The sequence below is a fragment of the Ceratotherium simum genome, chromosome 25 (assembly GCF_057802395.1).
Source record: "Ceratotherium simum simum isolate JZ-2026a chromosome 25, ASM5780239v1, whole genome shotgun sequence".
NCBI lineage: Eukaryota > Metazoa > Chordata > Mammalia > Perissodactyla > Rhinocerotidae > Ceratotherium > Ceratotherium simum.
In genome coordinates this window covers 7,884,285-7,897,685 of record NC_141924.1, presented here as the reverse complement: position 1 = coordinate 7,897,685, position 13,401 = coordinate 7,884,285, and the positions used below count along the sequence as shown (strand labels likewise).

The 13,401-nt window shown below is 51.2% G+C and overlaps 1 protein-coding gene across 5 annotated transcripts in view; it reads right to left on the bottom strand.

Moving 5' to 3' along the window:
* Positions 1-1,155: 1,155 nt before the first annotated feature.
* TCF20 (transcription factor 20) overlaps positions 1,156-13,401 on the bottom strand; it is a 106,216-nt gene continuing 93,970 nt past the window's right edge. For 3 of the 5 annotated variants that reach the window (XM_087448814.1, XM_087448810.1, XM_087448815.1), the window contains exons 4-6: positions 10,119-10,168; positions 8,880-9,007; positions 1,156-2,432 (exon numbers count right to left, since the gene is read on the bottom strand). In XM_087448814.1, the coding sequence (XP_087304940.1) occupies positions 8,924-9,007; positions 10,119-10,168 (134 nt within the window). In that variant the 3' untranslated portion in view covers positions 1,156-2,432; positions 8,880-8,923. The remainder of the gene's footprint in view (positions 2,433-8,879; positions 9,008-10,118; positions 10,169-13,401) is intronic. The other 2 variants (XM_087448811.1, XM_087448812.1) reach the window with 2 other exon arrangements.

The following is a 13,401-nucleotide window of genomic DNA, read 5'->3' as shown; positions in this document are numbered from 1 at the left end:
AGTGTACATTTGTCCAAACTCATAGAATGTGCAACACCAAGGGTGAACCCTGATGTAAACTGTGGACTCTGGGTGATGATGATGTGTGAATGTGGGTTCACTGATTGTAACAAATGTAACACTCTGGTAGGAAAAGCTGTGGGGGGAGGCAAGGGGTATATGGGAACTTTCTGTACATTCTGCTCAATACCACTACGAACCTAAAACTGCTCTAAAAAATAAAGTCTATTACAAAATACACAGAACTCTAAAGCGGCGGGAGCTGGAACGCACGTGAGCAGCTGAGGCTTCCTACAGAAGCCAGAAAGCTGGAGCCAGGAGGGAGTGTGGGACACAGCCACTTGCCAGTAAAAGGTCACTTCAGAAGCCAGTTTGAGGGAAGACCTAGAACAATGACAAGAGTTTTGCTCAAGTATCATCAAGTCAAAAGGGGACAGAAGGATAAAAGGCAAAATGACAAAGAATCAGTTGCTGTCAGGAAAATGTTTTCCTCAAGATACATATTTTTCAAGTTTTGTGGGTTAGCCCTTGACACCTGAAATCTATCAATTTCATCTAAGTGTGTTAATGCCAAGCCAAGACCAGAAGAGAAACCAAACAGCTCAAAAAGCAGTTATTTCGATGCAGGTCTCATGGCCCACACAGCACACCCACCCACACCTCCATCCTCACAAGCAAAATGAGAAATGGACCGCACTGCTGGATGTAGCCATTAAAACGAAATTAATCTGCCATTTCTGCAGCCCCAAATTGATAAGCACACAAGAACTCATTTATAATTGCTTATTTCTACTCCACAACATTCCTTCCAGTATTTCTGTTCTCTAAAAAAGTCCATTAACATTGCATTATTTTTTTATAACCTTTAAAATTAATGTTGATTGGAAATATGTCCTCATATCAACTTAAGTAAATCTGACCATCCCCACACACTGGCTGAGTTCCGCCCACCTAGGCAGGGCAGCAGACAGGAGCCTTTGGTTTTGCTTCCTTCCAGGCCTTCCCGCCGCAAGGGCCGCGGGGCCTGGGCGAGGCTAAGGATCCACTGGACCACTCAGATGGCCGTCGCCTCTGTGGCAGCACCAAAGCCACCTTTGGGGGCTGGAATGGGATGAGGAAGAGACGCATTCGCTTTATATTAAACAAAAAGGGAAATAAGGTTAAAATGAAGTTTATTATTTTTTTGATTTTTTTGCTTGTTTTTTAAATAAAACTGTTTTGTGAAACAGCTATTTTATCCCCACGGCAGAGTGACCCCTGAAAGATGCACTAACCCCTTCTTAAGGCCTTAACAAGATTTTTTTTTGTACTTTTTTCTTCTTTTTTTAAAACTCAGATATTTAAAAATTATACAATTTACAAACAAAACAACACAACATAAAGAATCACGTAGCATGGGGGGCTGCTCAACTGACAGGCCCCCTTCTCCTTTATAAAAATGAAAGCAAAAGAGAAAAGGGTTTACTGGGTGTCCCTGGTCAGCTTACCCACACTGATTACAGCCAACAGTCCCTCCCCCATGTCAATTCCTAACCTTATTTCCTGTCCCCTCAGGGGGGGTCAGGGCACAGCTGCCTGGAATGTGCCCAGATGAGGGCCATCTCTTGACCCTGGCCTGCCATGTGCACTTAGTGGGGCATTCGGGGTTCTCACTGGCCACAGTGACCCAAGACACAGCTGTGACCTCCGGGCATCTGCCAATTTCACCCCCCCAAAAAAAGATAAAAAATTTAAAAAATAATAAATAAATAGTGTTTCTGGAAATGAAAAAATTTATTTTTGTGTTTAAACATCATTCTCTCGCTCCTGAAAACATGGACCATCCCCACTCCCCCCACCCCAAACCTTCCCACTTTGAGACAAATTAATGACAGAAGGATGGTTTTGGTGTGGTTTGTCTGCTCTTTCAATCCTGGGTCTAGAGTTCTCTGAATTGGTGCGAGACAGACTAAAGATCAAAGCCACACCCCCATCCTTAATGAGATGAGAGTTTGTTCAGTTCAATTTCACATTTAAATTTCACTGTTATTGGAACAAATTTGGAGTTCTTTAACTAGATAATTTTAAAATAGAATCAAAAGGGATAGCGCACCTTTCATTTAAACAAAGTCTTTCCAGACTAAAAATAGATTTATATATATATATTTTTATCCCTCCCTTTTAATTCCCCCCTTTCCCATCATCCCACCCCTCCCCCCTCCCCCCACATTGTCACTATGGAGATTGTGTCCATGGAAACAGCCATTCCAACTTCTTGGGTCTTTCTTTCCTGTGGTGTCACCAGTTTGAGGGTGATGTAAGAACTTAGGAGGAAGTGCTGGCGTGGGCAGGCACGTCGGGGTAGGGCAGGGTGGGGTGGGGTGTGGCTGCACAGTAGGACGATTTCCATTCCATCACGAGTGTCCACCACCATCTCATCTCCACAGTCTCACCTGGAAGACAGAACAGACATTGGGTGCTAGGAACCTCCACATGGTCCTGCAGCCAACAGCCCCTGTTCCACGGTGGCACCGGGAGGGGGCTTTCTGCAGGATCCAGAAGCTGAAGACCCCTCTGTAAATGTGCTGCTGACAAAGGAGACATCCAAGACCAGTGGGGGAGCCACTGTGTGGCTCTGGGCCTGGAACATGGTTAAAGGCAGCAATGACCTGGCCAGCTGTGCTAGGAGACTTTGAGTGCCCCTCACAGCGTGCCTGCCTCCCCAGAGCATGGAAGGAACTAAGACTAGGAGAGAACTCCCTAACCCCCCAGGTGGGGGCTGCCCTGGAGAGCGGCAAGCTCTCAGGGTGACCGGTGCCAGGGATCCCACCACGTAGGGCATGCAGCGGGGCTCAGCATTTTGGTGGCAGGGCGCGGTCCTCACAGAGGTGGCTGAGCTCCCCGCCACTCTGTGGAAGAACCAGCTCAGGACCACTTCACGGCTGCTCCTAGCTGACAGTCAGTTCTTTACACTTCAAGAACACTCTTCCCGTGCGCTCTGACAGGGAGGGCAGGTCTCAAGCCCATCCTGAGGCTCCCCAGTGTCCCCTGTGGCTGGCATCTCCTCTTCCAGCCCAGGCTCCAGGCTCAGGAAGATGATCTTGACAGCCCACGTGGGGTCGGTGGGGTTGTACCAAGGGGCCTCCTCAGAATGCTTCGTGGGTCATTATGCGTGCAAAAGTCACAGAGAGACAGAGCAGTTCCAAAGAATTCAGTCCAGAAAAATTAAACCAGAAGCCAAGAGTGGTGGCAGCCTCACCCTCACCTGCTCTCTGCCAATCACAGCACTCTTGGAAACTGTGTGCAGCATGGGCTCACCTCCCTTCTTCCTCAAACCCTCTCTAGTGCCCTCCTCCAACAAATAAACCTCAAGGAAATCCAGGCATCTCGATCCCTTTTCTGTTTCCATGAAACTTATCAATACACAAAATAGTTAAGAAGGCTGGTCTGTGTGCATGAGCTAAGAACGTTCTATTTAAAAGCACACACACATGCCTTCCCTGCCAAAGCAAGATTCCTAACTGCTTGGCAGAAAACATGAATCAACAGGAGGACACTTTGCGCAGACAGCAGGACAACGTTGCCACACTCAGGTAAAAGCAAACTCGGGGACTCCAGCTGCCAGGCCCTGGGGACATGGGCCAGTGGCTGAGCCATCTGCCATTTCCAGGATGTCCATGGCGACAGTGTGGCTTCCCTAGTCCTGAAGGTGGCCCTGGGCCCCGGAGGACACCCCAGCCCTCAAGGTCCATGCTTCCTCCTCCCCCAGCACGGGGAGACCCTCCACTGCCGCACCCTGGTTTCCTGAGGCTAAGGCTGCCAGGAGAGGGAGAGAAGCAACCTTCTCTGATGCCACCCCAGGAACCAAAGGCCCTCTGTAAAGACGACAGGGCAAAGCTAATGGAGCACTCCAAGCAATGACCAGAGGGACAAAATCTCGCTGGGGACACAGACACCTGTATGAACAGAGGACTGATGCCCACGCGTACCCTGAAAGGCTCTGCTCATGGAGGGAGGGATGGGGCAGGTTTGCCCTTCCCCCAGTGCTCGGCACGGTCTCACGCCTGCACCCTTATCCTGCTCATTACTCAGAATAGCAGGCCCCACCCAGAATGAAGCACGTCTCGGCACCCAGGGTCTGCCCAGCCTGTGGGCTCTGTCAGCTGCTGACCTTGGACCCCTCCCTCAGTGCCACAGGGGTGCCTAGTGGTCCAGGAAGGCCCGTCAGCACCTCCCACCGTGGGCTCTACCTTCCAGCCTTCCCAACAGGGACCTTTCCCCAGGGTCTGATATTAGACTGGCCTCAATACAGGATACCCTGAATGTAATGGGACCCTAACTTCTCAGAGTTACTTCTGAAAGTCTGTTCCTTCAGTAGTGAGAACAGGAAGAAAATTCTTTAAGTACCTACTTTGTGCCAGGCACTATGTGCTAGGAGCTTCCAGACGAGATGTTATTTCATAACACCAAGAGGCTGGACCCCCATATCATGGAGATGAGGTAGCCGAAACTAGGGAAGTGACACACATGTCCCAAAGCCACACAGCTGGTTAGAGGTGGGACCAGTAAGAGGCAGGACATCCACCAAAGCTTTTCTGCCCAGGGCCCCAGGGACCGTGCCTTTGAGCCTCGATTGCTGCGTGGTCCTGTCCAACTGCAGGGCACATGGCAGAGAGATGGCAGTGCCTTGGGCAGAGAGCCAGGCAGCAGACGCGGTGCCAGCTGCAGGAACTGTGAGCTGAGTGAGCCAGCAGCCACTCGGTGCCGAAGATTGTCCACCTTCTCTTTAAAAAGGTATCTAGATGTTCGGCTGCCAGTGAACAGGACTTCATCTTGGGCCAAAGGCTTCCAACACTCTGTCCCTCTCCGTCAGGCTCCCACGCACCCCTTCAGCTTCTCCCCTGTGCCCTGAACAGGGGCTGGGCCAGGCTGTGCTGTGAATCCTTTCACATCACACACCAAGCCTGCCTTCTCCAACCGCAGCAGGAATCCACCACCTCAGCCCCACCCAACCTGGCCAGGGGACTCTCCTCCTCTCTAAAATAGACCCCTAGTTCCTCCTGGTAGAGGGGGCGGGGAGGGAATCTCATTCTGACTCTGCACCGATCTAGGGCACAGTCAGAGTCAGAGAACACTTTCCTCTCTGGGGCACATGCACCCCCTCACACAGACTCCCTCAGCACAACCGGGTGCCTGCTCTAGGCTGGGCACAACAGGGCAAAGACAGACGCAGTCCCCGTCCTCATGGAGCAGACAGTCTAGTGGAGATGCAGATACTAAGTAAACAAATGATCTGAAATTGTGATGTCAGGGAGGCTGCAGAGTGGGGAGAAGGGTGGTTTAGACAGGGACTCAGAAGGGAAGGCCTCTGTGAGGAAATGACATTGAAGCTGAGACCCAGGGATGAGATGGAGCCTGTCACAGGAAGATGGGGAGGAAGAGCGCTCCCGGCCCAGGGAACTGCAAGTGCAAAAGCCCAGAGGGAGGAGGCCCGGCCTCCGAGGAGCTGAAGGAGGCCGGGAGCCTGGAGACCTCGCCAGAGACTTCCACAGGCCTTCGGAGGCATGGGTAGGAGTCCAGACTTAATTCTAATTGCGATGACCACCTCTGAGGTGGAGAAGAGAGGACTGGGGGGAGGTTTGCTAAGGACTGGGCTCCGCTACCGAGAAGCAGGGGTCTGAGCAGAGCAGCAGTGCGCGGGAGGCAGTGCGGAGGGGGAGGCAGGAGCCGCACAGGCCCGTGCTGGGGTGGGGTGGTGGAGGAAAGTGGACAGAGTCGAGTTCTGCTCTGGAGGGGTAAGCCCAGGACCTCCCCTGGACCAGCCTGGGGGAAAGAGGACTCCAGGACGTGACACCCGTTCATGCATGGGCAGCTGTGTGACGTCCCCAGCATGACATTCCAACCCCAGAAGCTGCTCAGGGGGGCCCAGCTCCAGGGCAGGGGGGCTGCTGTGTGCAGGCGGCATCCTCTTGCACCCAGGACGAGGCAGCCGCCAGACGGCGGTTACCACTTCCCAACCACTGGACCCGGGGCCTGGCGAGGGAGTGAGGCCTCCTTGTTTACTCCAGGACAGGAACGGAAGACAGGGTTCTGCTGTCAGAGCCCTGCCCACCAGCCACACAGAGCCAGCACAACGACGACAGCACAAGGAGAGGGCGGGCAACCACAGGCCCGCCACACTGCTTCCCCATCCTCCCAAACAGGTAGGAGGCGGCCCACTGGATGGCTGCCCAAGGACCTTTCCTCTCTGGGATTGCTGGCCTGGCGAGCGACAAATTCCAGGTAAGTCACATGCTGGGGGGAGGGCAGCAGGGGTCAGAACTTGTATCTCCTAGCCCCTGGCCAGGGTCCAACCTGCAGCCTTGACCCCTCTAGCTCCCGCTGCGCACAGCAGACCAGCAGGCTGTGAGAACAGCGGCCCAGCACTTGCTAATGCCACCCCCGGTGCCAGGCTATGCCGGGCATGTTAGAGACGTTTCTTAACTGCATCCTCACAAGGTTGGCCATTGTCATTCCTCTTTTTATAGAAGAAACTGAAGCACAGAGACATTAAATAGCCTAACCCTGGTCACACAGCACTTTCCACATCACTCTGTGTGAGAAAGGGGGGCTCCAGGGAGCGGGACTCACATGTACATCCACTGTCCCTTCCCTGCCTTGTCGGGATACCCAGTGATGGTGGCTCTCCATCCCTAGCATGGACCCGAGATGAAGGCTCCTTTAAGGGAGGGGCTGTCTCTCTGTCCCTGATCACTGGGGTTCTGCACAACCTGCAGCGGGCTGACGGGGTCCCTGGGCCTGAAGGATGGCGACTGCCCTCCATGCGACTGCTAAACTGAGAAACCAGGTCAAGGGTCAGCCTCGTGGGGACAGCATATGAAGAAAAACGTATCAGGTAGATGAGACTGGATGCAGTATGTCCGTCCTTTCCCCGCAAGAGGTGAATGGTCCGACATCGACAGATTTGTACTACTCCGCACGAGGGGTCCGGCCACTTAATCACTCAGGGCTTCAGTTTCACTCGTATGAAGAGGAACAATAATGCCAACCTTCCGAGGAACGAATGATGAAGCTTATCGTTCCACTCAAGAGCTAAGGGCTCTGTCAGCTGACAAGGCCCGGGAATGGGTAGAGACGAAGGAAATGATGAACAAAATTAAAATTCCCAAGAGGAGATTTGCCCACCAGGCTCAGAGCCCAGACTTCCTCTTTTTCTCAAACACAAGCTGGAACTCCAGGACAAAACACAAACCACCGAAAAACAAATGGTTCTTTCCCTAACCAGGTCTTTCAGGACACTTCCAGAAGTTTCACCATGGTCCCTACAGAGCAAGGCTAACCGCCGGGCCAGGCAGAGGAATCAACAGGAAGGTGGCACAGCCGGCCCAGGCACAGAGACACAGAGACACAATCAAGCCCAGGGACAGGTAGAAAGGCCTACAGAAACGTTCTTGAAAAGCCACCCAGACTGCTGTCTCGCCCTAAGGGCTGCTCAGCAGGAAAGTGGTGCAGGAGTCAGGGGACCCCAGCGGGTTCCAGAAGTCCAATGGCCGCTGCTGCTCAAGTCTACAGGGCTGCATTTGCTCACGTGGTTCCTATGACCCAACCACCTGTCCTGCTCTGCTCCTTCCCTTCCCAACCCCACCCTCTTGAAGCGCAAGAGAGAAAAGCAGGACTGCAAACTCCTCACTTGACAGCCCCCTCAAGAAAGCACATAAGCCCCCACCAGCCGCCAGACTCGTCACATGGTGGAGCAGACGGTCCTTCTTGGGAAGTTGGTACCAGGATCCACCTAAGAAACAAAGGACTTCTCAGAGGAGGAACACTGCCACATTCTGAGATTAATTCTGTTTTTTCCTCAAATTACTGTTAGGTATTCCAGGGAAGGGTGGAAACCCCCTGGGTGTAACAAGGGGGGAGGGAACAGTCCACAGGGACTCATCAGGGACGTGGTATTGCCCGAAAGGACCAGGTCTAGTACACCTGTGTGGGGGTCGCAGACGCCTAGAGTAAACACAGAAGCCCTTCATTTTAAGAGAAATAATCCCTTAACGAACATTTCTGAGCCAACTGGTCCCCCAGCACCCTGCAGGAGCAAGTGCCCCAAGTTACACATTGGTTTTTCTTTTTCTTCTCTTTACCATCCATTGTCCTCATCCCTCAGTGACTCAGGGAGGGCAGGGAGGTGAAGAAGCCAGCGGGGAGCAGTGGAGACCTGCTGCTCTAGAGGCCCAAGTCTTATAATCCCGTTTTTATAGACACACGCCGCCAGCCCTGATCAAGAGCCCACAGACACACTCACAAAAGCACAACTCAATCTCGGGAGATTTTTAAGAGTAAAATTAAATCAGACGCTAAACTCTACTAAATCTTTGAGGGGATTTTCCTTTCCTTTGTACTTCTGAGAAAAGGAATCCTTCACAGTACTGGGAAAAAAAAAAGATTTCAAATAACAAAACTTGGGGAATTTTTTGTTTTTCAAAGGAAAACTCACCATAAACTTTACAGATATGGAGTAAATTAAAAAGAAGAGACCTCTGGCTAGAAGCCTTTCTGAGACGGGGAAACAGCGGGGGCTGCTGGCACAAGTGCCCCCGCCCCAGAGGGCCTGCCCCAGAAGCCAGTACATTCTGCCTTCAGAAACACATATACACGGCTTGACGGCAGAGAAGTCACTGAACTTTGACCCCCAATGGGCAATGGGATAGTTTTAAAGCCCCACACCACCCTTCCACAGATATTCTGGGGAGCTAAGCAACAAACAGAAAAATGTTTTATCCACCTGGTGTTGGTAGTCCACATGATTAAATGCTGGTGGTGCAGCCTGGCCTGCGGTGAGCAGGAGGGCAGAGGCCATGACACCCACTCGGAGTCCGGCAGGGGTGACGGCCCCGACTCACCTGTGCTTGCTGTACTTTCCATTCCCACGAGCACACTGCCCCCCTCACCCCCGCTCCGACTGTTCTGTGCTGAGGCTGCCTTTCGCTGTCTTGTTCTGCAAGGGGGGGAGAGGGCATGGGAGGGGAGGCTGATGCCGGCAAAGCCAAGGAGACAAGACAGGAGGAACAGAAGAACGAGTGTGGGGGTCAGGGAGGGCAGAGGTGAGGAGAGGAATGGCACATGGAAAAGGAAAGAAAAAGCAGTGAGTCAGTATTGAATGACAAACAGGAGATATTCAGACAGGGTTTCTGAGGCAAAAAGTGACCATTAAAAAATGGAAGTTTTAAAAATAAAAACATGTAAATTAAGTAAAAATAAAGAGAATACTATAAGATCCTATGATCCATCTCTGGAAATAATTTTTAAAGAAAAGCATAAGTAAGCATTTTCAGAAGCGTTTTGAAGGCAGACTTGTCAGGACGACCTCTTTCTAGTACTTTCTGGCCCTACTTGGAGGTTGAAGACTATGAGCGGCCAGTGACCACCAGGTGTCAGTGTGACCTCAGCCAGAGGAGAGAGCTGCCACTGCAGGAAATTCCAGGTGGCGATCATCCCAATCCTTTCCCAAGGCTCCTTCTCCAGATCCTCCCCCTCCACCCACACAGGTGGTATCTCAGAAACAGACTATTCATCCCCTTATCTCCCGTCCTTTCCTACAACAGGCAACCAAAAGACCACCTCTTGAATCTACTGGGAAACCAGGCGGCAGAGCCCATCAACTGTGCACCACCAGTCACTTCTGCTCAAGTAACACCTGGAAGACTGAGTCTCCCTCAAACCCTGGAGTCAACTCCACTTCTTTTAGTGTGGGAAAATGCCTTCGCTTACGCTTCAAGGCCCACAACCAATCTTACCTCACACCAACCATGAACTGGGGTTCCATTAAACTAATATGGAAATCAGCAGTTTTATTGAGTTTGATCTTTTAATTTCTCTTAACGGACAGACAAATATCTTCCTCTCCAACACACTTCTCCCAGCCCCCCCATACCACGCGGGGTGCTGCTGGCTCCCACGCCACAGGTCTCCCTCCAACACCGTGCCCTTCCACCCTCCCAGGGCCAGGGGCGGGCAGCAGCCTAAGGCCACGGCGGGGGTGCAGAACTCAGATGTCTGGTCTTCAGGTCCCTCAGGAGCCCCCAGCCCCTCCCCCTCGCCCCGCCCTGCTGGGAGCACAGGCCCTCGGGGCTCTGACTCACCTTGTGCTTGGGGCACCTCACGGAGAAGTTCTCCTCATGCAGCAAACAATCTGCAAGACAGAAGGGGACAGTCAGGTGGGGCTGGCGTGCGGCACAGCCCAGGGAGAGCGGCCACGCTGGCCAGGACCGACAGGGTCAGACATGGAGATGAGAGGTCCCTACGCTATTATTTCCAGTAGGAAAACATGAGACACACCCCCAAATAAACTATGGTACCTCAACATGATGGAGTATCAGACACTTGAAAAATGAACGTTTTGAAATAGTTAATGCTATGGGGAAACACCCATGACGCAAAACTGCTTGAAAAACCAGGACATATAAAATTAAGATTGTACTTGTGCATTTATCAAAATGTTTTATATGAATAAAAAACGACAAAGAAAATCTACCAAAATATAACAGGGGCCCTCTTTGGGGAGTAAGATTACAGGCGATTTTAATTTCCTTTATTTTTTCTGTATTTTCATGATGATATCATATTATTTTAATTATTTTTATAATCAGAAACAATCTCCAATAAATGTTATTTTTAAAATCCTTGCTTCTAGGCTAAGCCCATTCCGCATGCCCAAGCTAAAGCTTCCTCATGAAAACACTTCCACTCTGGAGGCACCTTTTCTCCTCTGTCAAGAGCCACATGTCAGAGACAGAAAGGAGGTCAGGCCCAAGAGCCCCGCTGTCACCTTCGCCCCACAACCTAAGGAGGCACGGGAGAAGCTCCCAACACGCGTGACATAATCGACGATAAATGCTTCATAGGAAAGTGAAATCCCACGAGAGGGCTATTAACCCTTGGAGGAAAATGATTCACTCCAACTTTTAACATGGTGACAGCATCCTCGATGACAGCAAGGACACACATCCGCCTCCAGGTGAGTCGAGCTCTATGGCACAAGGGTAGTGCGAGGAGCTGGGCGAGGAAATCTAATTGATGAGTTCACTCTGCACACCACAACTCCCGGAGACCGACAGCCAGGTCACTGGTGCAAGATGCGGTGGCAGAATGTTAATAAATATTGATCACACATTCTCAGAGAACTCCCAGGCACCATGGTGGGAGGTAGCCATGGGTACTTAGCCTTGTTAAATTCACAATTTAACTCAGCTTTCAATGGAGGTCCAGAGTAGCAGCCTGTGTACCCACAGGTTTCAAGTGAAACAGTAATAAGGGAACACACAAATGAAAACTTTTGAGGTCCTCTGCATCCTAAACAAATCAAAAAAGACCCTTTCACAATTTGGCTAAGCCTGTACCATCACTACCTGCCCCTGGAGTCCTTGAATATCTGAGAGCGGGCTGGCAGCCCTCTCTGCTCTGGGGAAGCCTCAGGGCACAGGAACTCAACAAGTCTGTTAACCTTCGTGCCCCTCTCCCCACAAGCAAATAGCATGGCAATAAATGAAATGTGTTAATTTAAAACCCACAAGTACATGGCGTGACCAAGGCTCCTGCTGCTCCAATCTGCCAGAGAGCTTACGAACAGCAGGAGACAGACAGCTGGAGCTCAGGGGAAGCACTTTTCCCTTACCTGGGCTTTGGCGGCACTGCCTACTGGCAGAGTCTCTACTTTGGGGCAAAGAAATAGTATAGCCCATGTGGGGCTCCACCAGCCTAGACCAAGGCATTTACAGAAATGAGGAGGGGACCACGTTGCTTGGAAAAAGTGCCATCAGAAAGGCAGAGGGCGGCTCAGTTCCCCCTCAGCCACGGAATAGTGACTGGCTGTGATGGACCATTAGTAAAACACATCTAAAGTGAGGAAACATGCTCCCTCTAAGTTAAAAAGCAGAAAAGAAATACAATGTAAGTACATACACTAAGGCAACTTGGAACTAATGCCAGGTACTTCTGGAAACGGAAGTCTCCTAACAAATCTGCCAGAGGCAGTGTCCACCTTTGGCAAGGCCTCCTATGCAGGGACAGTGCAGACAAATGCTCTCATCTGTTCTCGTAATATCCACGGGCCATCAGGAACTGCAATTCACGCTCCTGGCAGGGGTGAGAACCACAGCTAGAGAGCTTAGACACCTGGAAGGGCACGGGGAGCCTCTTCTGGCTGCCCTGAACCAGCCTCTGCTGGGAGAAGAGCGAAGAGCAGTAAGAAGTATAGTAAAACCTCTCTGAGGTCTCTGAACGGGCAGCTGGCCCCACAGAGACAGCCAGCCAGCCAGTCTCTCAATTGGTTTTCTTTCAGCCCCTGGCAATACCTACATTGTCCAGAGAGCCTGCTCAGCACTTCCACACGTGAAGTCAAAGTAAATGGCCTACTGGACCAGCACACAAGCTGGAAAAGACCTGCAAGGTTGTCTAGTCAACAAGATGGCTTCCAGACACAAATATCAACTCCAGAAGAGGACTCCACTTTCTCCATTTCTCCATTTCTCTAAGTTTTCAGGCAGAGTGGACTCTGCTGAGCTCCTCATGACAATCCTGGAGCTTCAGATACCCACTCGCATCCATATATACTCCAGGCTGAGGATGGTGAGCTCAAGGAAGAGAAAACTAGGAGAGAGGTGTAACGTCCCGTAGATCTGCCAGGTCCCAGATGCTGTCTCCAACTCATGTACAATCTACGTCACAGCTACAGTTACGACTTATTATTGCAAAATCCATTCTGGGACACAGGGACCCGCCAGCCTCAGCCAGCCCCGCTGACGTGCAGTCTCAGGAGAGGCAGGCTCAGGATACTGGGGCCAAAAGAGAGGAATAACAGGGCAGGAGTGAGGCCCTGGAACTGGTTTCTGTGATGCCAAAGGCTGCCTCTCCAGGGAGGGGCAGACCACCAGTTGTTTCATAATGGCCCATCCAGGGCTGTGAACCCACGACTGCAAGATCCAAGTCTGCAGAGAGAGAGCGGCTTCACAGTGCTGCTGCAAGAGGGGCTGCAGCAAGCACAACTCCCAGCCGTGTTTCTTCATGAGGGTGAAAGAAAAATCCCCTCTAGGGAAGATCCTTTATGCAGAGTGGAATTATTCATGAGCTACCACAGCTCTTTTCTCCTTCAGTCTTAATTGTTGTGGCTCCTTGCATTAAATATATTAAATCTTTTTTTTTTTAAACCAGCGCTCATGTTCTTATTACTGCATTTCCCACCTGGAGCAAATCCTGTGCCTGTGACATATCAAGCAGCACAAAATAGCCAACCATGATGTCACAAATGCAGGAGCAACATCAAGTAGGGGAAAAGCCTGCAGGGGCCACAGATCCTCATGAAACAAAGATTCTGTTTCCATGGAGATGTCCACAGTAACAAAAGTTTTCCCTGAGACATCAACAGCT